This window comes from Contarinia nasturtii, unplaced genomic scaffold (assembly GCF_009176525.2).
Source record: "Contarinia nasturtii isolate CC-2019 unplaced genomic scaffold, AAFC_CNas_1.1 Cnas_scaffold_129, whole genome shotgun sequence".
NCBI classification, from domain to species: domain Eukaryota; kingdom Metazoa; phylum Arthropoda; class Insecta; order Diptera; family Cecidomyiidae; genus Contarinia; species Contarinia nasturtii.
In genome coordinates, this window is record NW_022197486.1 from 4,366,037 (window position 1) to 4,390,662 (window position 24,626).

Sequence of the window (24,626 nt, forward strand, 5' to 3'; positions counted from 1 at the left end):
GAGCATACAGCCAATAAAAGCAAAATGAAACAACACGAAGAGCAAAAAAACGCTGAGTTACGACATAGTTTAAGTAAACGCTTACTAAATAATCTACCCAATGGAGGACTGCATAAAGAAGAAGAAGAGAAGAAAAAAAACGTCGAGGCGACAAGAGAGAAACAGAAATGAAAATAAAGCATAATAACGATGGAAATTTCTCAATTGTCGTACATATTCAAGTAAATACGTGACAAACATACTAAACGGTAATGTCGACATTGCCTAAGGTCTAGCATTCATCGCATATATACACATTCAAACGTGTTTTATCTGTATGTTCCGGTTTGCTAAATTTCCACAATAGACTACTGTATGTATGCGCTATTTTGTTCGTCGATTTTTTTCTTCTCGTGCTATTCGGTTCATCGTTCTTCGTCTCGTTGCTTTATTTGCTCAAAATGAAACAACATAATTTGTGCATGTAATGTGCATGTTAAGATGACGGGCTCGTTCGTTTTTTTCCTCATCAGCCAAGTTTTTCCAACTTTGTCTCTTTTTCTGTATCTCTATATGCCGCCCATTCGCCCGTTTTCGATGCCTTTTTTGCCCCCTTTCTACCGGTCTCTTTCTACCGCTCTGTCGCCATACACAAATGTCACCAACATTAGGTTGTGTGTGGAATATGCGCCAGCCTTAACATATATTATCGGGAGCAAGTGTTGTGCTTCCGTTGATGCAGCTTGTTTAAGCATTTTACTTTTTTTTGATTAAGTGTGCGATTTTACGAACGTAAATCATAAGCACCTCGGGAATTTTCATGAATCATGTTTTTTGCAAATCAAACGCTTCATCGCACAAAAACGACATGAACGTCAGGTACGACGACGAAATGACATGAAGATCGTCAAGTCATCTTGTGACAGAGCAACTGATTTAATTAGACATTGAGCTTTTTGAATAATAATTTTTTTTTTGGGATATTTATCTCATCGAACTCAACATTTTTGAATGAATATTTCATGCCTTCTTTTGTGAAAAGTTGATTCTTATTTTCAATCAGAAAATGACCACAGAAAAAAAAATTCACCAACGAATTCACGCGTTATTAAATTGACTTTATTTTAGTGGGGTTTTCTGTGAAAAGGTTGACATTTTGATTGCATGTCTTTGATGTTTGAACCAACGAAAAAAAAGTTGTTTGGTTTTGAGATTTTCACAACCGATGTATTCATTTAATTTAGTAGTTTGTGTGTGTTCTCTTCATCGCACCACCATAGAAATGTCCAAAGCTTTTGATATTCTTTCTTTTCTTGCTGGGATTCTGGTACCTGTTTTTCTTTTCCGTCGAAAAAATGGATGTGTACATTTCTAAAGGTTCATTTTTTGTCTACTTCACCAAAATACTTGCCATTGAGAGATTTCCTTTGGAGCTCACATTTCTCTCGTCAACGAAAAAAAAAATTGGTTGATGTTTTATATTCTTTGCACTTTGCAATCATAAGAGTCAATTTTGTATATACATATACAGTTATTCGCTTGCTAAAATTACATTTCCATTTAAAACCCACAAATTATTCAAATTATATATTGGGGCCGAAAAAAAAAACACACAGAACGAGATGGAAAAAACCCAAAGAAAAAATGTACATGCTGACAACGGGTAAAAATTCGTGTGACTGTATGTGTACGATTTGCCCCGGCAACATTGGCAATAATGAGGTGAAATGTGTGTTTTCATCTAAATGAATGCGATCCACACATATTAAAGATGAGCTAAAAATTCATATCAGCGCGAAGTTGAACAAAACGGTAGCGCCTAAAATAAATGTATGTAAACACATCAGCCAAAAGTGCAGGGAAAAAAACGGTCGATTTTCTTTTCGTTATTCCTCAAACTCATTCGATGTCAGATGATTTTGCAACGTTGATGATTTGTTGCACTGTATGCTATGAAAAGAATAAGCGAATGTTATTCGTTTTTGCCATTTCTTTGCAGTCTCTCTCTCCTTCTCTATTTCATTCGAATACACAGTCTATTCTTCTTATTTTTTTCACCATTTCTTTTTGCAGTATTCTTTTTTTTTTTTGTATTTCATGCTGATGAATGGAAAGTGCTTTCGAGTATTTTACCACCATTAGCATTTGCGTTTGCTCACAGTTTGCATTAAAATTGGCATTTTATGCAACAGATACTTTGCGTTTTCGAGTATCTCAATGGAGAGGAGAGCACATTTGCATACATATTCTCACCATTATTATCCGTTTTCGAATGCGATTATGCACCCATTTTCTCTTCACACTGCACTGCTGCGTTTCGTCGATTCGTGTGTTATACACATTTTTTTTTTCTTCTTCGCCTCTCTCGCCTCGGTTGGTTTCCATTTCTTTGTGTATTTGGGGTGTATGTGTGTGTGTGTGTGTGTGTGATTTTTTTTCGGGTCTTGCCATTTTCCATATCAATAAAAAGTGCATACAAATAGCCACAGCAAACATTAATCTCTGCCCTTTTCCCCTGCATCTTTTTACATGCTGTGCGGCACTCTCTCTCGATGCGCGCAAGTGAGACCAAGCTGTGCCAGGCGGTTACATTTCTGGAACGAATGCGAAAATGAGCGCGCGCCCCAAAAATGTATGAGCTAAGAAATTGGAGATGGGAATATAGAGTGCAAACGAACACGACGACGAGGCCAGAAACCAATCAAATAGCCATTGAGTAAACTAACGGCCAAAATGGAAGAATAAAATAACAACAACCGAAAAAAAAAATCTTCTTCTATGGCCGAGCTGCGATTGAAAGAGAAAGGAATAGAAACGATGAAAAGGCAGCGAAGAAGCGAGCAAAGAAAAATGGATAAAGACAGCAACGTACTTCAACGATACATTTTTATATCGAAGATATGAAATCCGAAAATTGAACGAAGATAGAGAGAGAGAGAAAAAAAATAGAAAACGCGAACTATATGGCCTCGCCGAGTGTTGAATATTGAATTGCAACGAAAGAAAATCGCTTTCGTTTTCGCTCTCTCCCTTGATGTGTTTGCTTGCATTACATTATTGGAGATGGTGTGAACTGAAGCAAAATGCAGTCAACTATATTTTTGGTGCCGACAATGAACAAGAGACACACAAAGAATGCACAAGACGAAACCATAGAAACACAATACCCAGATCTAAATCGTACGTACAAAAAGATTGAGAAAAGAGCTTAATCTGTGCACCATTCAACGAACGAATACACAGAAGCGAACGAAAAGAGATGAAGAAAAAAAAAAGAAAAGAAAATTTAACGAAATAAAATGTATTTGTATTTGGCTCTGAAATGCTTCGAATAACCCGTACGCCACAAACACTTACCTTTTTCCAATTTTGCTACCAATTCGGCGTTTCTTTTATTTCTTCTTCTCGACTTTTCTTTTGCACTCGACGTACATTGTTTTGTTTCGGTCTTCGGTCGTTTCGATTTTTGCTCTTTGGGCTTCGTTCTTGTCTTTCGCCATATCACTGTTCACGTTCCTTTGGACCATTCGTCCAAAACTCTCAATGCACAATTCGCTCAACGCTCTCGCCGAAAAATCAACAACGAACCAGAAAAAAAGCACACACAAAAAGAAAGAAATGAATCGAGCCCCTTCTCAATCTACTCGTAAGATTATTCGCTTACACAATATGTACTCATTCATTGAAAGAAGCCTGCACCCAGATGAATAAAGAGATAAGAATTGAATAAGAAAAACAGAAATCCAACAATACATGTAGGTACACACACACATCGATTCGCCAAATACCAAAACGAAACGAAATGAAATCGAAACACACGAAATAAAATAAAACAAAAATAAAATACAAAACGAACGTATATTCTTTTATATGTGGGCAATATTATTAGGCAATTATCAAGGGTTCATCTTTCGTTCTACTTTGACTCTATACTCTTTCTGATTTCTTTCCATTCGCTCTATGTGTGTTGCTTTTTTTAATTTTTCCAGACTTCTGCTCGATTTAGGTCCGATCAGGATATATACATCAATGGTTTGGTGTTTCGTTTCATTTTCTGGTCGATTTCAAAATTCGATGAAGGATTTTTGGCCTTTGAATGACTCTCTCGGGGTGTGTGTGCGGAGACGTGTTTATTTGCACCGTTAAACGTAAACGAAATATAACATATACACACACGTAGATTAGGATGAATCCAATGTTCAGATCCATTACTTTTTCCGTCTCTCTCTCTCTCTCCGTTGGTGCACGACGTTCGTGTAGGCGAGACAGCGCGCAGGTTATTTCTTTTCTCTTTCTCTTTCTCAGTTTTGCTCTTTCAAACCCATAAATATGGATAGATTCGATCAGATTCGATTAATACAAGTGGCAGAATTTAGAGCAGTTTTTCGAATTTTTATGTACTGAATCGGCAATAAGTAAACGTTTACAGTGAACAGACGTTTTTGTGTACTTGACCAGGGATTTTTGTTATACAATTTTTTTTATATCGCATTCATTTCTTCTTATTTTCGTATTTCAAACATATACACACACATATTCGAACTCACGAGCTCGAATGCACATTTCGAATTGGTTCTTGGTACATTTGTTATGGCTTTTGAACGGGCATTATTGTGTGTTTGGTGCAACGACAGAGAGAGAGCTAGAGAGAGAGAGAGAGTGAACAAAAGCGTGCACACATTCTCTTGAACGATCAAACAATTCAAAAACATATTCAACTCAATTGGTGTTGGATTCCGAAAAATCGAAAAATTCGTTATCATTTTCGTTTACTTTTGGGCCACTGCATCACTTGGTAGCTTTGCACACTTACATTGTGGCCAACGATGAAAATACAGAGAAATGAAAATGAACGGAAAGAAGAAGCGAAAAAAAAGAAACGTGCGTTAAGAAAAACATTCGCATTAGGTGAAGATGAGAGAGAGACTCAAGTCAACTCGAAACTGGCCACCGAAATCGAGACCCGACCGCATTCGCATATTTTTACAATTGAACGAACTCTTTGCCCGCGACCATATCCCCGGTATCTTCATCTGATTCGGAGATTCGTCTGTAAACGAAGGGTGTGCAAACGAGTGTTATGAAAGTTTTTATACAAAAAACCAGACCATCGAATGCTTCAACTTTCTCTATTCATTCACCGTTTCCCACTGAATATCGCAATTGTAAAAATCTTGCTCTCTTTCGCTCTTCACGATCATTTTGCAGACAATTTTGTTGGCGGTGGAGAAAAAAAAGCGAATAGTGAATCATCATGCATTGTTCGTCAGTTTCAATTCGCTTTACTCTAGTAGCTAAAACCATTTGAACTATAGCATTTTGTATTGTTTCCGGCATATAGAATGCTTATCTACTGCTCCAAAATACGGAACGAAAAAAAGGACACACACACACGAAGGCGATTGTAGCGCGCAAGTATTTCGAATTGAGTGGACCACGTTTCGTTTTCTTAATGTGTGGCTTAAGTCTTCTTACGAGCGACTATGATTTATCTATTTTTAATTAAATCGCTTGCAATAGCTCAGCAATTTTGGGGTTGAAGAGGTATTTTGGTGTGATTCGTTTTCTTTTTTTGTTTGTTCGTTTCATCTTCTCTCCACACACTCTTTTCGGAAGATGAAAGACACGCACATGCACACATCGAAGCGACTTCTTTCGAACACTTTATTATGTGGGCGTATCACAATGTCGTACGTGGTCTTTTGTTTCACATCAAAGCAATACAGAATCATTTTCATTTCATGCAGTTCATAGCCTAGTGAACAAAGTAGCCAATTTTAATGGGTCGTTGTTTTTCGCACTAGTCAACGGAAAATGGATGAGCAAGTAAAGGCCAGATTCGATCGTCGAATATCTTCAACATCACACACACACACACCCAAATTTGCTCTTTGTTACAAGAATGCAATCGACTATTTTTGCTTTTAAGAGAGTCTTCTAATTAAACAATTTGCTGTAATTACATGATGCCATGAACTAACGTTTGAATTAATCGAATGAGATGTTAAAACGAAATGTATCGAATGAAAATTCCGAATACCAGTGAAATTCTCCCGTTCAATTAAATGTGCGGGGGGAGAGATTTGAAGAGTGCATGTTGCTGCAAATGCAATAGAAAAAGAAAACGAGAAAGAAACAGATCGAATGAATGTGAGAGGGAAAAAAAGGTGTTGAAATACATGGCGTCATCATTCAGGTGCACGATTTCCCATTGCGACACAACATCAAAATAAGATACAACGTTCGGAATTCCATTTTCATTCGAAATTCGAATCGAATATGTACGGAATTGATGAATAATTTCTTAGCTACAAAATCAAAACTACATTATGCCATTAAACGTTCAATTTAGTGTTGGAAATCGGTTGCATTCGATATTGCAAATGGTGTGTGTGTTTTTCATTCCTTTATCCATTTCATCCATACGTGTGGCGAACAACGTTTTCATTTTATCTTTTCCTATTTTCATCGATTGTGAGCCGCTTTCGATGGCAAATATTTCCAATTTGGACTCGATCTATTTGAGTCTCGATTTAACTGCACACTTTTTTTGCCATCTTATATACTTGTAATATCCTCGCTTAACACCTTAATCGGCCATTCGGCTCCTTTTAATTTGCTGTCAATTTTAATTTTCGAATTAAAACACCAGCAATCCATCCAACACTGAAATCGAAACAAATTGCTCGCCAATAATCGAGCCAACGTGAAGTTTAAACAACAACAAACAAAAGCACAAATTAAAGAGAAAGTTCATCGAAACGAAAATGTAATATACGCATCAAAATTAATTACTTTTCGAAGCTTCAATAACTTTTCCAATTGGAAAATATGCGTATATTTGAAATCGATGAACTTTCCACCAATTGAATACCACATGTGATTGTTGGATTTTAGAAACAAATGAAAACCATTTTATAGTAGTTTGAGTAGCAATAGCGCTGCCTTCATGATCAAACGAAAAGCTTTGATAGCACAAATGAATGTAATCGAAATGGAGCTATACAACAACCAAATAGTCAAAGAAAGCAAAAAAAAAACGGAATAAAAAACGACACTCAACTTCAATCATACTCAAAAAAATAAATGCTTCTTCGTGATCGAAAGCGAAGAAAGGTGTGAAACTCACACCTGAACTAAAAGCAAGAGACGAACAAAGGTCTGCACATCAACAAAAGCAAGTAACCGAACAAGAGAAAAGAAAACTAACCACAAATGATAATTTATTTTGGCATTTACTCAACGTCTTTTTGTGCCGTGATGGGAAATGATAATGTGCGATTTGTGCGGTGGTGTCGGTAAATGCATGACACCGAATGTGGCGATTTCGCGGACAGGGGTTGAAGCTAATGTGAAATATCAAAAAGTTCATATTTTATTATATATGTATGTATGTTATCTTTGTTACCGCCGAAGAATTCACATTCATTCGGCAATTTGAGCCGGTTTGAGAACGAATATCATGCATCACAATGCACAAGCGAATCGCAGATGATAAAAATGAAACGAAATAAAAGAAGCGCAAAAAAGCTCCGAACCAGAGAACACACAACCGACAAATCTTTGAGTGAATGGTTACTTCTAAATGCCATAAAGCACATTTCTTCCATCGTTGAGTGTTATTTTATTATTATTATATATATTTTTTGACTCGTGCATTACTGCTATTGAAGCAGTGGTTTTGCTGTTATTGTAGCTTTTGCTTTCTTCGGTTTTTCACTAGTGAGCTATCGTTTGCTCTTTCTCTTTTGTTTTTAACTCACTTTTCCTCCCTTCGCTCTCTCTCTCTCTCTCCGTTTTGACTCTTTCTAGATGTGCCACATTTCATTTGTTTCTTCTTTGTGTATTTATATCATTTATGTTTACGCCGTTCATGTTGTTGCCATTGTTGTGTATGAATGCTTTTTTCCCGTTCTCTCTCTCATCATTTTTGTCGTTTTGCTTTTTCACATTTTGTTTGCACTCGAATATATTTTTTGTAATCTGTTGCGGTCGAGTGTTTATTCTGGTTACTTTCCTTTTGCCAGTTGAATTGCTCACATAACTAGCTCGTTTTACTTATATTTCAAGTTTTGGTTTTTCTTTCCGTTATCTTTCGATTCGACTTTTTACATCTCTATACCCTTTATATTATTCACTTTCTCTACCTCACCATTTCTGTCTCTCATTTTATTCTTTATCTTCCATCAATTTTTGTCATTCGCTCTTTCACTTCATTTTTTTTGCTCGTTCATTTTTCATTTCAGCATTTAACAGTTTTCCTGCATGGTGAACGGTTGAATTTGGCTATATTATACATCTCTCTCTCTCCGTCTCTGTGTATGTTTATTCCGATGTTGATGTCACTTTTGTCGTTACAATAAATAAACCAAACAGCACATGTATTTTACGAGTATGAAAATTTGTTGTATGGTGTTAGCTAAAGAAAAAGACTATTTGAGATGTGCTTTTATTTGATATTTAGCTTTATTTTGGATGCTTTCGATTATCGTTTGATGCATTTCAGTGAAATTATTTCTTGTTTTTTTTTCTTTTTTGATTCATTTCGATGGTGCAGCTTCATTTTTTGCAGCTTTAATTCTAAATCATCTCAATCGTATTTTATCGACATTTTTTATCACTGTTTTGTTTTACTCAATATGCAACTGCATTGCTCTGACTGCACATTTTTTTCGTTCAAAGTCGTTTTTTTCGTCCAATTCTCCATTTGTTTATGAAAATCTTCCAAACGAACAAATGACAGCAGTTGCAAATATCCGATGAATTGAATCAAACAACGCATAAATTGAAATATAACTGATGTGAAAAAGGCGAAAATATGAGTTTGATACATGAATTGGTTAATTTGCTTCGTGAATTTCAGCAGTAATGCAAACGATTTTTATGCACAAATGAGATTTTAAACACGCTATAATACTTGCAATTTTACACAATAATTTTGTTCCTAGTTTCTTCGTTCATCTTCCTTTTTTTGTGTATCGCATTCTGTTTGATCTTAATGTATGCAAAAATTGTGTGTAGATTTTTTTCTGGGTTTTGTTTGTTTTTCTTTTTCTTTCTTCTGTTACTTTCTTAAAGCACATCCGAATCTTGTAGCGTAACAAACAATTTCTCCCCAATGGCACACAACATAATGCGGTAAAAAAAATTGTACGCGGCCAATTCGCACCGCCACCGTGCATTCATTCGTTTTATGCTTTGTATCAGTCGGCATGTCTTACTTTTATTTAGTGTGAGCATTCGCATTCATCGCTTATTCGGTGTCGCTTGTTTTTCATCTACTACTTCTTCTTATTTTTTTATTTTGAATGCTTTTGTATTTCATTAACATCAAATTGAAATGCATTAAAACTTTATCATCACACAGCTAACTTTGCTCAAGTTGTTGTTGTAGTTGTTTCTCTTTTGTCACTCGCACTCATTTTTTCAGCCATCCAATCGTTTTTTTTTTCGGTGGAAATACGTCGTGTTTAACTCACTTTTTCTTTTTACTCTCTCGCAATTCCTCTCCATCTCTCCCTTTTTACAGACACACTGCGTGTCAATGTATATGTATATACTATATATTTCGATTTTAATATTTAATTTTTTTTTTTGTCTTCAAAACTTATGGTTGTTCGGTAGAATTTTCTTTTTACAGCACCAAATACCATCACCTCAACATTTTACAAACAAAAACAATGAGCACACAGAACGGATGAGAGTGAGAGAGAGAGTGGGAGAAAGATAAAAAAACATAGGAAAAAGGCGCCCCCATAAAAACTAGTCAATGTTGTGAGTTTTTGTGAATAATTTTTTCGTAATACGATGATGAAACGATATAATGTATGCAATGACAAAAATATAGACGAAGCGTGCAAACGACCGGCAACAGATTATATACATGATATGGCTGACGACGAAAACAGCAACTGCAGCCCAAAACGAATGGAAAAGAAAGTGTACACAGTCAAAAAAAATGTTTGTAATGTTGACAGGAAAAATTCCGGCGGACAAATGATTGGAAGAAGACAAAATTTAAAATTAAAATACAATTGCCATTCATTTCTGAGACGCTGTTGCATGAAAACTGAAATAATGACATCGAAAGCAAAACGATTACTTTCAAGACTTTGAGATTGTTTTATGAAAATGTTGAATGCATGATGTTTTTGGAACATTGAATTCATTTTCAGAATGAAAACGAAGAGTTTTCCCATTTTTTTTTTTAAATAAATACAATGAATTAAAAAATTTACAATTTTCGCTATTTCGTCACATTAAAAGTTTAATAAATTTTCTTTTTAATTACAGGTAAGCTGACTGTTTTTGACACGAACACAATCATATCCAATAATTGTATCGAGTAGAATAATCTGGTATGTCTTTTTTTCCCTTTCTTGTTTACTGCACTACAATTACCGTAAAAAAAGTCAAGAGAAGAGAAAAAAAAATAATAATGTAGAAGTAAAAGGAAACATATCTATTCTTTATCATAATGATCGGATGCAAAAAAAAAATGTATTGTGCATTTAAAAAAGGGGGAAGAACCTGTCCATTTTTAGCGGAAAAGCAACTAATAACAATATAAAAGGGGGCTAAAAATTGAATCGCATTGTGACAACAGACAAATTGCGCCCGATAAGTGTCATATAACTTCTTTTTCTTTGTCGTTAAATGTTTATTCACAAAAGCGATACTTAATGAGACATCGCTTTTTCTCTTAATCTCTCACCATTCTCTCCATGGCGAGAAAAGTATAATGTTAACGATTTTTCAAATTAACCCGTTCAATCTTTGTGCATTGTATGTGTCAATGTGGCATTTGTAATTGCTTTCGCCCTTGTTTCTCTCTTAAAATTCGTCGCTTCCAATTACAGTTGTATCTTGATAAAGAAAAAAAGAGTTTGTCAGTGCTGCAACCAAAACATGGTCGGACCAAAAAAAAAATTATATTCATAATTTTTCGGTGACGATTATTATCATCGGTGGCTTTTCTCCATACAACGAAAATCGCGTGCCCAAACTGGCACAGCATACAACGGCATTTCGCATGGTTTTAATCATAATCGAAATCGAAATTAAATTTGTATATATATATATTATATGTTGAGTGTGAGAATCGTCCAAATTAATACGAATTACTTGCAAACTGAGCAGCTACAGCACGTTGGCATTTTATAAACGGCACTTTACTTTTTGCGATATGTATTTATGTGTAATGTTCGAGAATAATAACAAATACATAAAAAAATATTAAAGTTTACCAACAACAAAAATACCAAAGAAGATGGGGGAGTGTGCGCTGTTTTTTTGTTCTGCCTTATATTTGCCGCTATGACTTCAAGAGTTCTCTGGACCAAGACGTATATTAAATGTGATATGCCTGTAATACAATGACACTTGCAATTTGAAATGTTGGCGTGTGTAAAATTATGAACGTACGCAAATTCAGCAGAAAAGGTATTTAAAACATGTGTAAGCGAAAGAGAGTGACAAAAAAGCAGCCACAGATATTGGATATAACGAGCGCGAATGAGACAAATACATCACAATGAAAAAGAGACGAAGAAAAAAAAACCAACCAAGAAAATAAATGCCGGGCTGGAATATGTGTGCGATCTATTTATTCATTCTGGCGCATGTTGTCGCAACACACATAGTCAATGTCTCTGCTGCCATTCGTTCGCTTTTCTATTTTTGAAAGTGTAATGCGAAGGGTGTTAAATTTTATCAATGATTTATTATCTTCTTAATAAAACTTTAGTAAAGATTTATGTCCGCAAGGCAGAAAACAAAATACACTTTCTTTTCGAAACCGGGATCCACACAACATCCAAACGGTAAGTGAGCGGCACGCTTGATTCCATTCGATCGCAAACACAACGACGATGACAACGAACGAACAGCAAGAAGAAGAAGCAGCAGCAGCATGAATATGTATATGGCAGTGTATGTTATAGTTTGAGTTTTGCTCAAATCATTTTCATCATGATTCGCTTGGATGGTGTACACATCCTCATGAGCACATCACACCACAAACCCGGTGTACATGCATTCCAGCAAATAATCCGTCGAATGAAGCGAACGGTAGTGCAAAGAAAAAAAAATCACTTTCATTCTCATCAAGCTTTATGGATTATATAATGTGCAGAGAGAGCAGCAGCAGCAGCAGCCAGACGAACGAACGCGTCGATTCGTTCTTAGTTGCAATATTAAACTACAGAGCAAAGACCATCCATTCATCAGCGATGAACTCGTCATTCTCTTGATCTTTTTCGGTCTTCACGTTGCACCTCTCATCTTAACGACATAATCCGCTATCATTAATTGGTTTTTGAAGAACGAAACAACAAAATAAAGAAAAAAATACAGGTTAATCCATGTAATGAAAATACCAAATGATATCCGGCAATTAAATAGACGGATTCTCTCACACTTGCAACTTCATTTAAAGACTTTTGTGCATTTATGGCAAAAAAAAAAATACTGATCCAAGTAATTTAGCTTATTTTCGACAGAAAAATATTGTTTTTAGATACCAACTAATATTTTAGTTCAACAATGTTGTTATTGGGATGAGAAGTACGGAAATGGGTGAAAGAAGAAGGAGGAAAAGAAGGTGATCAATATGGATTGTTACTTTTTGTCATTCGAAAATCAGCATTTTGTTCATCCACAATGCCCAAATATTTGCACATTTCACATTTAGTTTTGTTTGTGTTTGTTGTTCGATTCGGTGTGTGTGCATTTTATTTGTTTACCCGATTCATTTGAACTAATGAAATTTGCCAAGAAAACGAATCCAAAACGATGATGCATATTTTTGATTACACAATCAATTTGGGAGAAAGAGCGCACTCATCTTAATCCTCCATATTGTAAATATTCAACAAACATTGTTTTATCGCTCGCCCTATATGGTGCAGATGATATTGACAATAGTGTGTGTATGTTTGAATGGATAAAAAAAAAAAAAAAAAAACACCGAACACAAAAGTGAAATCAACTAAGATTTCTGATCTTTCGATAAGAAAACAAACTTAATCATCACAATGTCGATTGTACGCATCAAAATCGTGTGTAATACTTGCGAAAATGCATGTCGTTTATGTTGTATCAGACAGCGAATCGTACATCCCTTTAAATTGAATCAAATCAAAGGGGAATGATGACATCGGCACAAATAATTTGCAATGTGTAAACAAATGAAGAGCCGGCTCAATCCAAACGACATGACAAGGCTCTACATCCCTCATCGGCCAAATACCGGTAGGGGACGACAACACCGAAAAGAAAAATTGAGAGCGAAAACAAGGGAGCGGGAGAGAGAAAACTGTCATAGAGGTGATGGATAAAACTAAAGTATGCATGACACGGAGCCGAGCATAAGAGTGAAAAGCATTTCATAAATTATAGAGGCAAAATGATGTGAGCAAACGAACAGTGAAAAATTAGCACGTGCAACTAAGGGTTGAACATCCGGTTTCCGGCAAAAGTGAAAAAAAGCGCACTTAATGCGGTGCGGCAGTGCTTTTATTTCACATTGGGCACTTGGATTTCGATCCTAACTCGGTTGCCTTTTTTTCATTCTCTCTCTTTCTCGCCCTCTCTCTTTGGTGTCTCGCAAATTTCGTTTTATCAATTTTATTTGCGTGCATTTAAAATGCCAATGGCGCAATCACAACTATACATTGCATGTGCACATAAGACCCAGAAATCGAGTGTTTGTGTGCGTGTGTGAGTGAGAGAAAGAGAAAGAATCGCATCGCTTGTGTCTCATACGCGCTTCAAAAACCAATCACTGGCTTGCCATTCACACAGAAGTACATCGCCAACGCGTTGGAATATATATATTTTTTTGTTCAGCCAAGGATTTGTTTTATTTTTATTACTAAATTTCTCTATCGTCGTCGCGTTTATATGCATTGGAACTGGTGGTTGACGTTCTGATTTTTCACTGTTCATTTAGCCGCTCAGTCAGGCATTCATCGATCCCGTTCACCATTTTATTACACTGTAGATTGCCTGATTGTTGATGCTGATGCCGATATTGTTGTTATAGCTGCTCCCACTTTCTTTTTCTTCTCATATTCCCGCTAATGCAATGGGGGCTCCTTTTCTCTCTAACTTTTGCTCTATTTCTCTGTCCCTCTTCAATTGCAACAGCACAATGTGACGGTATGTAAAGCCAGCGCTAGCTATCGCACCCGCCACTCATTTTTTTTTCCTCTCTATAAACCAAAAAAAGTTATTGCAATTACTTCATAATTTTTATGCATATATTCGCCTGTTTCAATTCCAATAAATTCGCGTGCACCCGCGTGCTCATTTTTATCGCTTCTGCCGACGTTCGTATTTTATGCACTACTTCAAATTTATTATTATTGTTATAGTTTAAGTATTTGAACTTTAAGTGGATTTGGAAAATGTTTGTGCATAAACCCATTTTGTTGGATGCGATAAAGCCGCACATCGATAGATCGACAAAAAGAGAGAGAAATGGCGAGAGAGAGAGAGACAGCCACCTAAGCGCTTTCTCACTTGCTCCAATCGCCAAACTAAATCTCTGTGATTTCACTACATTGTCTTCGTTCACCCTCCAAACGTTCAAATGCGATTTTCCAAATGCAATTTTCATATGCTCAGTATGTTTTTTTTTTTCTGCATCCACCGCCGCATTTTTATACGGTCGATCGATTTTCGATGAATGAATTATGAGCTTGACTAATTGTGAACGGATGAGATCACCAAAATACCGAATTACGAAAAACTTTATCAGAATTTATTGTAATTGGAATTTATGTTATTGTTGAATGCATTTAAATGGTTTTTTTTTTGCAATCCAGCATTATAAATCGTTCCAATGGAATGTTCTTTTTACTCATGGAATCGAATAATAATTTGCTTGGCCAGCACTCCTTCATCCATCAAATATTCGACATTCGTATAAATCAGACTAAAAATGATCGGAATGAAAAAAAACCTCTATGCGAGGTTAAAATAGAGTGACTCTGTGGGATTAGATCCGGCATTCAGAAGGACTGATATCAATTCGAATGCCGCTCAAATGAGAGGCTCAAACGAATAAACATAATTCTGAATAGAACCAACAATTTTATTGGTAATCACATTCCCAAAGTAAGGCCACAAAATAAAATGAAATAGCGCGACACAGTTTAATGGGCTTGTGATTATTATAATTCAATAAATGTTGTGTGTGTTAACCATTTAAGATTTATTCATTTTTTTTTTCGATTTCAGTTCAATATCAGATAAAACTTTATTTTTCGCGAATATTCCATTTCAGACAGAAGAGATAGTGAAATTATATTAGCACATCATAGGAAGAGATGTATCAACTGATTAACATACAAAACTGGAATTTTTATTTAAACAACAAAACAGAATACAAAAACGTAATATGATTTTTAGAAAGAGGCAACATCCGAAGGCTACAACAAAAATTTTGTTCTAATACAGCATAAACAGAATGACGCAAGAAGTTAAATTCACTTTGTTCCTGAATAAAAATTCCAGTTTACATAATTTTACTATTTCTTTTGTCTGAAATGGAATATTCGCGAAAAATAGAGTTTTATCTGAAGTCGTAGCGTAAACCCGTGTGAAAAAAAAGTGACTGACTGACTGGTGAAAGCTGAAATCGACTGAAATTGGATTTTGTTAACTGAGGTCGTCTACCCAGTCGACTTTAGTCGTCTATATATCTCATTTTTAACAGATGACTGATTGAAGTTGAATTAAATTATATTTTTGACTGAAAAATCAGCCAAACCAACTTAAAACAATTTCAATCTCAGTCAGTAATTTTCCACAAGGGAAGTTAATTGAATTATAAAAAATTCAATTTTTTTAACCTTTTTAAAAAATGTTGTATTTCAAAAAAACATGCATTTAAAGACGATCGTCTGTTTTTGTTTAGAAATCAAACAGTATCGAGCGGACCACTTGGCCGAAAACATCGTTGTTTATTTTTCAAGTTAATTAAAAACCTTCATCAAAATGTTCAAGGTACGATAAAGTGTTAGGAGCCAGGAATGTGACATTTTAAATGTGGAAATAGTTCAAATTAGCTTAATTTCTTTCATTGATTACAGAATAGTTTTAAGTTTCATTATTTTTGTCTCCGCAGGGATTTTTCTTTGTTTTAATGTGCATTTTAATGGCATTTCTAAGCCAACAATTTGTTAAAGCATCATCAAAAGGCTTGAGTGGATCACTTGAAGAAGTCGATTTACATTTTCACAAAGATGGTTTACCAACATTGGATGGTACGGAGCCCAGTTCATGAAACCGCTGCACATGAAAATAAAAATATCAATTTATATAAAAATAATGTAAAAATTATTGTTGTTTTTTTCTACTAATTTCGGAAAATTTATCAGAATTTATTTTATTGCGATCCACTATTATAAATTGTTCGATGGAATGCTTTTTTTCACGTTGTAGTCATGGAATCAAATAATAATTTGCTTGGCTAGCAGTTCTTCATCCATCAAATATTCGACATTCAACATTCAATAAATCAGAGCAAAAATGATAAAGCATACCTTTTACAATGCTGCTGTATATGTAATACATATACAAATTCCAACACCAAAACTCGTGTATGAATATGGATTTAAATCAGCGATTGTGAAATATTATGTGAATGAATGGGGAATTATTTATGAGTTCAAAGAATGGAATCGTTCAACTTGAATACATTCAAAGTCATTTGCTGTTGAATTTTACGAGATTACGTTGAATTTCTAATTGGGAAATTAAGCGTATGATGTTCAGAATGAGTCTAAATACATAACTTTTAGGCATAAATTGATTCGATGATTTCTCATTATTGATATTGAACGTGCTCAAAGCCAAACGGTTTATGGTTTTCTGACATTATCACAATAATGGCTTCACATATTTTTTTCCAGAAAAACTGCAAAATAAAATGCATTATTCTAATTCGGTGAAAGCTTAAAAGGGACAAATCTCAATCCGATGTAATTCAAATGCATTTTGAATAATTTCAATTTCGTGGCATCGTATCGAGACACTTTCTTACCGCTAATCTACATAAAACATCATACGGGCTTGTATTAACCCATGGCAAGCCTACTCAAAATCATAATGCCATACGTTTTCTGCATGTTAATGGTCACACAGCGGTGATGATATAATAAACCTCAAAAAAAGATTATACTGTATCATGTATATATTGAGCAATCAAGATCAGGCTCACGTCTCATGTTGGATATCTCTGTGTATAGTAGTTTTAATTTCGCCAACTTTTCTCCCCTTCAATTTGCTTTTCATCGTTTCTAGATTGCAATTCGACGTCAAAAAAGACGAAAAAAAGGAAAATAATGCGTATATCATTTTAAAGTGTTTCAACGGTGAGGTTTTGCGCGCACACGTGATATATAAATCATTGGCGGCATTGTTGTTTATATATGAGATCCATTCAATTCGTTATTACGCTTGAATTGACAATGAACTTATATTTCCTGGATTTTTTTCCTATGCACACTGTTCCATCGTAACACGAAATTGACAAAAGCAACTTGGGGAAAATAGAAAAAAATGGCAAAGAAACGAAAAAAAGAATACATCAAAAAAGTGCGGCCCTTTGCATGCAGATTTTGGACGAACAATTTTTAGTCTCAATCTTTCGATAAATTTGCCTAAGACGAAAAAAAAACACACCAACGAAAGATGTGCGGGTGGACCGAACGCGGGGAGATTGCAAATAACGGGAGTACAAGTAGAGTGAGTAAAGGAAACAAATCATGAGATCGAAAATAGATGAATGTAACCTTTGGCGAAGTGCGGCAGAGCAAAATATTACAAAAGAGTCAAGAATGATTTATGTTTGCGTAAAGTTTTCGCATGTACGCCGAAAAAAAGCAGCTCATTTTACTGTTGCCCTGCAAACATTACGAGGGCAAAACGAAACAGAAATAAAAAAAAGAACAGAAGTATACAAATGGAGATAGAAAAAATGAGACAAGGGCTCTGATGATCATTTGTCTAGGCTCTCTTTGTATTTCCCATTCGATGTATGTGTGTGTGTGTGTGTGTGTGTTTGTGCATGGGGGTCGTTGCCAGCACCGAAAATTCGTTTCAATTTTCAAATATTACATTATTGAATTTCGATGACATTTGCCTTTATGGTTAACATGCATTTACGGCGGCCAATACCACACAAAACATAAAAAGGTATTGTTCGGACCGGTACATAACTGAATTTGAATGAACTGAATTGGAAATAGACATGAATACAAAACGTATAATCTAATAATAAAATCTAAATTTCAAAATTCAAGTTTCAACATTGTTGGGCAAAACCACCTTAATGCAAATCCGCCAGCTATTTTAAATGTGTTCACAATGCTAAATTTGCATTATCGAATCAAGGAGGTGGGGGGTCGTTCCAACAATCCATAATTAATTTTTACACACACCTTCTTCCAGAAGGAAGCATTAAAAAAAGACAGAAACTCAAGTGGATATGCTTTCATAAAAATCTATTTTCATTTGTATTATCGTCATTTCGTCGATTGTGTGTGTGTGCGAGAGAGAAACAGACTCTCTCTCTCTTTTCGATATGCTCCAGAGTTTGGAATTTTTCAAGCATTTCTTTTGTTAAGGTGAACCATTCTAAATAAGCATGTAACACACATGAGCCCCGCCGGGAGGAATAAAACGGATATTTCGAGACAATTGTGGAGTATGATGGTGGTGTCGGTGTTGCCTTTTCGCATTGTTTGTCTTTAATACAATTTCGAACTCAGAAAAGTTAATCCGTAATTTGTTTTAAACTACTTTTTTGCTCATTTGTCTTCTTCTTTTGAGCACTTTCAGTTCGACGAAAGGAAAAATAATCGAATGCGAAGCAACATCCAAAAAGTTGAAAAAGAAGAAGAAAAAATAATAGCATATACAATAATACGATCAACATCCTTTCGTCCTTTGTGTACGGATTGATATACGTGCACATCAATGTTAGTGACAACATTGATGTGTTTCATCGTTTTTCTGAGAGGGAAAAAAAAATTATTTGAAATGCTCGGCCCCCGTGTATGTTGTAAAGAATGAGCGGTGTATAGTGGCATAAGAATGTGGTCGGAAGAACCATTTTTCTTTATCGTTTCCAACAAAATTGAAAATTTGTCGTACTCAAAGGATTTACGATTTAAGATTAACATTATTGTCATTGAATAACCATTTCTCTCTACCTGCGTATGTATGCATGTGTTTTTTCGGTGCGTTCACTATACGGGAACCGATAACTGCCTGTTGTCGGCCAGACAAATGAACGAAAGTAAAAGAGACATAGTAACGAATGAAAGGGAAATATTCATCGTCCCCATCCAATTTCCACGTGGAAAAATACAACGTAAACAATGATAATGATGTTGTGTGTTGTTAGTGGCCCCAAATGGCATACATTGAAAACGAAACGAAAGGACAACGACGAAGAAGCTCAAGTAAGCCCCGATTTTTTTTTTTTTTCAAATTCAACCGGAAGAATTGCATTTTTGTTCAGACCGTTGAGTCGATTTTCATACATGAAATAAGATTTAAAAAGGAAAATTGTTTGACAAACACACAGCAAAGAAAAGAGATGCGAAACACTGGAATTGAATGAATATAAAAAAAAAGAATCGAAAGCCGAATAAGAAAGAAGTCAATGTGATTTAATATATATTCTATGTGTATCGGTTGCGTTGAAAAGCGGTCGCTCAATGAAGAGGCAAGGCCTTTTGTCAACAAAGACAGCATTTTCCAGCTAGATAATATGATAAAATCGCCATCAATCGAGATCATCAACTTTTTTTTATAGGCATTTGAAATGCTGGGCCTCATCAGCCCTTTTTTCACACACACACACACATACAATTTCTGGGCGTACGTGTGTGTTACGCGTTTTTGATCAAAAGAAAAGCAATTTATTGACGATTTTCCTTTTTTTTACATTCTCAATTTCTTTCAGTTGCCGTTTTAGCCAATGGAATGGGCAATTTCCGTAAAAAATTCAAACTTCAAGTCATTTATTCGTGATCGATCGAATGCATTTCATTTATTTTAGATAAATAATAAAAAAAAGCAATCATTGTCAATTGAAATCGCAGAAAGAAAAAAACAGTGAAATATAAAATTCAGTCGACCACTTCACACTGTGAAGTTCACAGTCAAGCCGTTTCCAACTTAATTGCTTACCCAACACGACGTTTTCACACATTGGATTACATTTTATGCAATCAATCAATCGGTTTTATTTCAAAGGGGAGGCATAATTCAAAATTTGGTTGACAATGGAAATTGTTGAAATAAATGAAAAAAACCTCAAAATCGTCCAAGTCAACTAATTGTGTTAAATATAAATCAAAGAATTGTTCGATTTCTCCGAATTCATTGTGTGTTATGTCAGTGTCGTATGTTCGAGACTGTAATAAATTCGTCTAATCGGCAACACAATGCGTGCTTTCTTTAGCATGCACACCAAACGTTTGACAAAATTACACGAAATAAACGGCAAATCATTTGAAGACGAAAGAGAAAGAAACTCAATACAAGAGACATATCGTCTTCGAATTTTCGGGGAAAGAAACCAAAAACGTTTTAATATGATTTTCGCAACATTGGGATTTGAATTTCGATTCGAATATAATGTCTGACATTTAGCACAGCGATAACATACATATAGACATATGCATCACATTCAATAAATCTCTTTCTCTCTCTCGCTGCGTAACTCTTCTCGGGCTAATACACACAAGATGTTCAGTTGCTCACCGTTTGCTCTGTTGTCGTTGTCGTCCTAAGTACTTTATAGCATGATGTGTGCTTAAAATTTATATTATAATTTAATACAAAAATCTCTGACGTATAACAAACGTGTCCCATGAGTGCTATAGTTATACAAAGCATTTGCGAATTCACATCTTCTACCGAGAGAGCAAAACAAGCGATGCCGCAAAATACGCATCGATACATTTTGTCATACGAGCGAAAGCAGCGCGCTGCATAAATAACAACAACTCAAAATTGACAATGTTCACACAGTTAAGTCGTGCATCAATTCGAACTGTAACATGTACATATGATCCATACGGTACATATGGTGAATGAAATCTTATTCCAAAGAAAAAACCGTCACACAAAGATTTCGTTCGTCTTGAGCAAATATTTGAGTTGTTTGTTTTTCAAATGTCAATGGAATTTTATTTGGTTATTCTTCTGCGCGATATGACGAATGCAGAGAGTTTTCCAAGAAAAACTCAAATAAAAAACCGAATCTCTCATTCAAAATATTTAAATGCGATTTTTTTTGCTTGATAAATTCCAAAATTTAAATTTTATAATGATAATAATTAAATAACAAATCAAAAAATCACGTACTTTCAGGCGAAATATTTGATGAGCGAAAAAAAATGTATATAACTGGTTGAAGTACTTGATTAAATTTCATGGGTCATTCATTCATTCGCTAACCCATTCATCAACCGTATTAGAATGCATGCGCGCAAGCTAATTTAAATAAAAAACAACAGTCGCTGTGGCATCTGTATGTGTGTGTAATATATTTTCAAAATGATTTACCCTCATTACATCAAATGCAAATGTCCATCATTTTCATGTGTGTTTTTCCAGTGTTGTTTATCTATAATTATTATCGTTCGAAATGGTTAATATGTGAGCTGGCGTATGCATGTGTTGACGATAGTTTTTGGCTTCGTACCCGGAAAACATTGATTCATGCTAAAAAAAAATATGTCCAAATATCAAAATTGCCGTCTCGTTATGTATGCATAATGATGGTGATGGTGGTGGTTGTGATTCATGTTCAAATATTTGCGCACAGTCTGTAAATCTGCTTATGTTTTTGTTGACTTTTTTCAGATGGCAGCCGCTCTGTCAGCGTTTAATTATCACGACGTTTACCACAATTAAAATTATTACATTCACAGTTTCACATTGGATTTTGTATTTGGTTTTTATGTGTACTAGACATCAATGAATATTCATGAAATGGAACCATCTGAATCGAAAAGTTACAAATGACACAAACACACACACACATAGGGCGGCTGCCTAGAATGGAGCAACACTCACGTTAATATTTATTTTGATTTAATTATCTATGATTTTGATTTGCAGCTTTGATTGTCTTTGACACATGCCGCTCTGGCGTATATATTGTTGATAAACCCAACCGATCCACATTGCAAATTAATAATGAATGGTAATGTGAAACATCACCAATCGAAGCAATTTCCAAAAGAATTTCACAAAATCATATTGTTTTCATTCAATATAATTGAAGAGGACAAAATACTTGACAACGAAAAGTTGAATATTTTTTTCAGTTCTTTTTTCTTTGTTTTAATTGGTTGAATTCAAGATTTTTTATTCTAGATTGTTAAATTATTTGGATTATAGTTCTCTTTATTAATAAAATGTTTCTCTGTACGTTATTTGTATCTATGAACATTGTTCATTGAACAACGTTATTTGCATCATAGATGATATGAATTGCTGTAGATTTTTTTATCGTGGTCAGAATACTGGAAAAATTAACACAAATATGGATTTGGTTTTTCTATATCTATATAATTTTTATATAAGAAATTTTAAAAAAGTTGTAATTTATGGCAATACAGTTTATTATTTAATTGAACATTTTTTACAACATTTGGGTCGAATAAAATCTAATGAGAAAAATTTAAGTCTATTCAATTGCTATCAAAGAAAGCACAAAAGTTTAATTTACTTTCAGGAACTCCATCCATCCCCATCCGATATATCTCGAAAAAGTATCACAAATTCCATTGAAGATCCATGTCACTAAACGAAAAGTAAATGTGAAGAATTTAAAGAACGATGTCAGTTTTTCATATAACGAGTGAGCCGGCAGTTTTTGACTGAGAGTTTGTCTAACCCTGCATTTGTCATAACTCAGCAGAGTGCGTTTAACTCTCAAACGGCACACTTGCATCTCATGCATGATCGCAAATAAGAATTGAAATATTAAGAACGATAATAATACAAAAAAAGTATTGATCATTCAAAATAATTGGAACATACAATATATTGAACTAACTGGTCATCTGAGCTGACAGTACGTTGGCCAGCTAAATGGGCTAAACCAATAGAAGTTATTGCTATAATGATCAATCCCTATTCGTTTATGTCTTATAGTCGTCAAGAAGTAAAATTATTTTATTTATGATCAATCATTTCTATTAAAACAATAGAAGTGATTCATCATTATCACAATAACTTTTATTAATAACTTTATTTATTGGTTTGATTAATAACTTTTATTGTTTTAGCCCATTTGATTTTTCGGGTGAATCCTTCTATCGTGAATTAAACGTACGTTGTTTTGTTATGATAGTTGTAAATTACCATTTGTACTAAAATCAAATGATCCAGTGACTCCAACGCGTACATCGATATTATTTTCTACATTGCTTTTACCATATCCACTCATATTAATTGGTCCAGTTAATACTGTACCGTCAGAAAAATAAGCACTGCTGACTGGAGCAGCACTAACAAATTGTTGGCTCGTAATTGCCAGTGCCACGAAGACTAAAAAAAATGAATAAGGAAAAATTGTCTGTCAAGAAGAAAAAATTGAAACGAAAATTATCAAATGAATATTCCAAGAAATAAATTAATCAGTGAAAATATACAAATTTGATATTTTTTTATTTGAATCTTTGTCGATTCGTAACACGTACCTGGTACATTTTGATTGAAGTATTTAATTTGCTTGACGGAACAAAGAATTGTGTTTTCGACTAAATGACAACCTCGATACTGTATGACTTCCATACAAGAGCACCAAATTTGTATACCATTTTTCAAAGGTCCATATCGTCATTCACATGCTTATCATCCGAAAATTGAACTCGATTACCATGCGAAACTGAACGGGCATAGCAAGCGTTTTGAAAAAAATCTTTAAATATTGTTTGTTTGTATGGGCTAATCAATGTGAGATGAAATTTGAACTCAAATTGATAATCAAGGAAAAAAATTCACAGAATTTCACATGTTTTTTTCGATTCGATTTATTTGAAGAGGAAAAAAAATCTTGATAACAAAAGTTTGAACATTCTTGTCTTTTCTTTTTGGCTTTAATTACACCAATTGAAATATTATCCATTATTTTCATTTTATTAGCGAAATTTATGTAAAACGTATAGTCGTTGACAAAACAATGTTCCAAAAATACATACAAAAATACAAACACTAAAGCAGCATTTTCTGTAGCTTATTTGTATGTTGATGTTTGTTTTCATTTGTATTAGTTCATCTAATTGCGTATATACAAATTATGAATTCCATGAGTTTCAAGTTATCCATTTGGTGCCTCAAAATTTTAAGCATTGCATTGGTTCAGTGGTTACGCTTACGGTGCATGACACTGAAAGTCTCAGGTTCGATTCCGTGTGAAAACAATTTTTTTTCTTTCATCTTTTTTTCTTATTTTTTTTATTTCATAGTTTTTTTGCATTGCTCCTAATTTTTGTTATATTTTTTCGAATTGCTCTATTTACGTAGGTTGCTCCATAATTTTTTTTAAAATGATACTTATACTGTTGCCCGATGTAAACCATTGTCATATTCGTAAAGTTTGATGTTTT

At 34.6% G+C, this 24,626-nt stretch overlaps 2 protein-coding genes across 6 annotated transcripts in view; one reads left to right on the plus strand and one right to left on the minus strand.

Annotated features, from left to right (window-relative positions):
• The window catches only part of LOC116349264 (teneurin-m), a 623,527-nt gene that overhangs the window by 115,755 nt on the left and 483,146 nt on the right, over positions 1 to 24,626 (plus strand). The gene's annotated exons all lie outside the window — the stretch shown is intronic.
• LOC116349360 lies at positions 22,614 to 23,844 on the minus strand. Of its 3 annotated transcripts, none has more exons than XR_004201903.1 (3): positions 23,718 to 23,835; positions 23,351 to 23,593; positions 22,614 to 22,815 (listed from the first exon to the last, which is right to left on the minus strand). XR_004201903.1 is itself a non-coding variant. In XM_031780762.1 (3 exons), exons 1-3 carry the CDS (start codon positions 23,809 to 23,811, stop codon positions 22,733 to 22,735), a joined length of 363 nt encoding a protein of 120 aa, XP_031636622.1. In that variant the 5' UTR covers positions 23,812 to 23,844; the 3' UTR covers positions 22,614 to 22,732. The 3 variants fall into 3 exon arrangements, 2 of the variants coding, with proteins under 2 accessions (XP_031636622.1, XP_031636630.1); XM_031780762.1 differs by having other exon boundaries at positions 23,380 to 23,565; positions 23,718 to 23,844; XM_031780770.1 differs by having other exon boundaries at positions 23,380 to 23,593.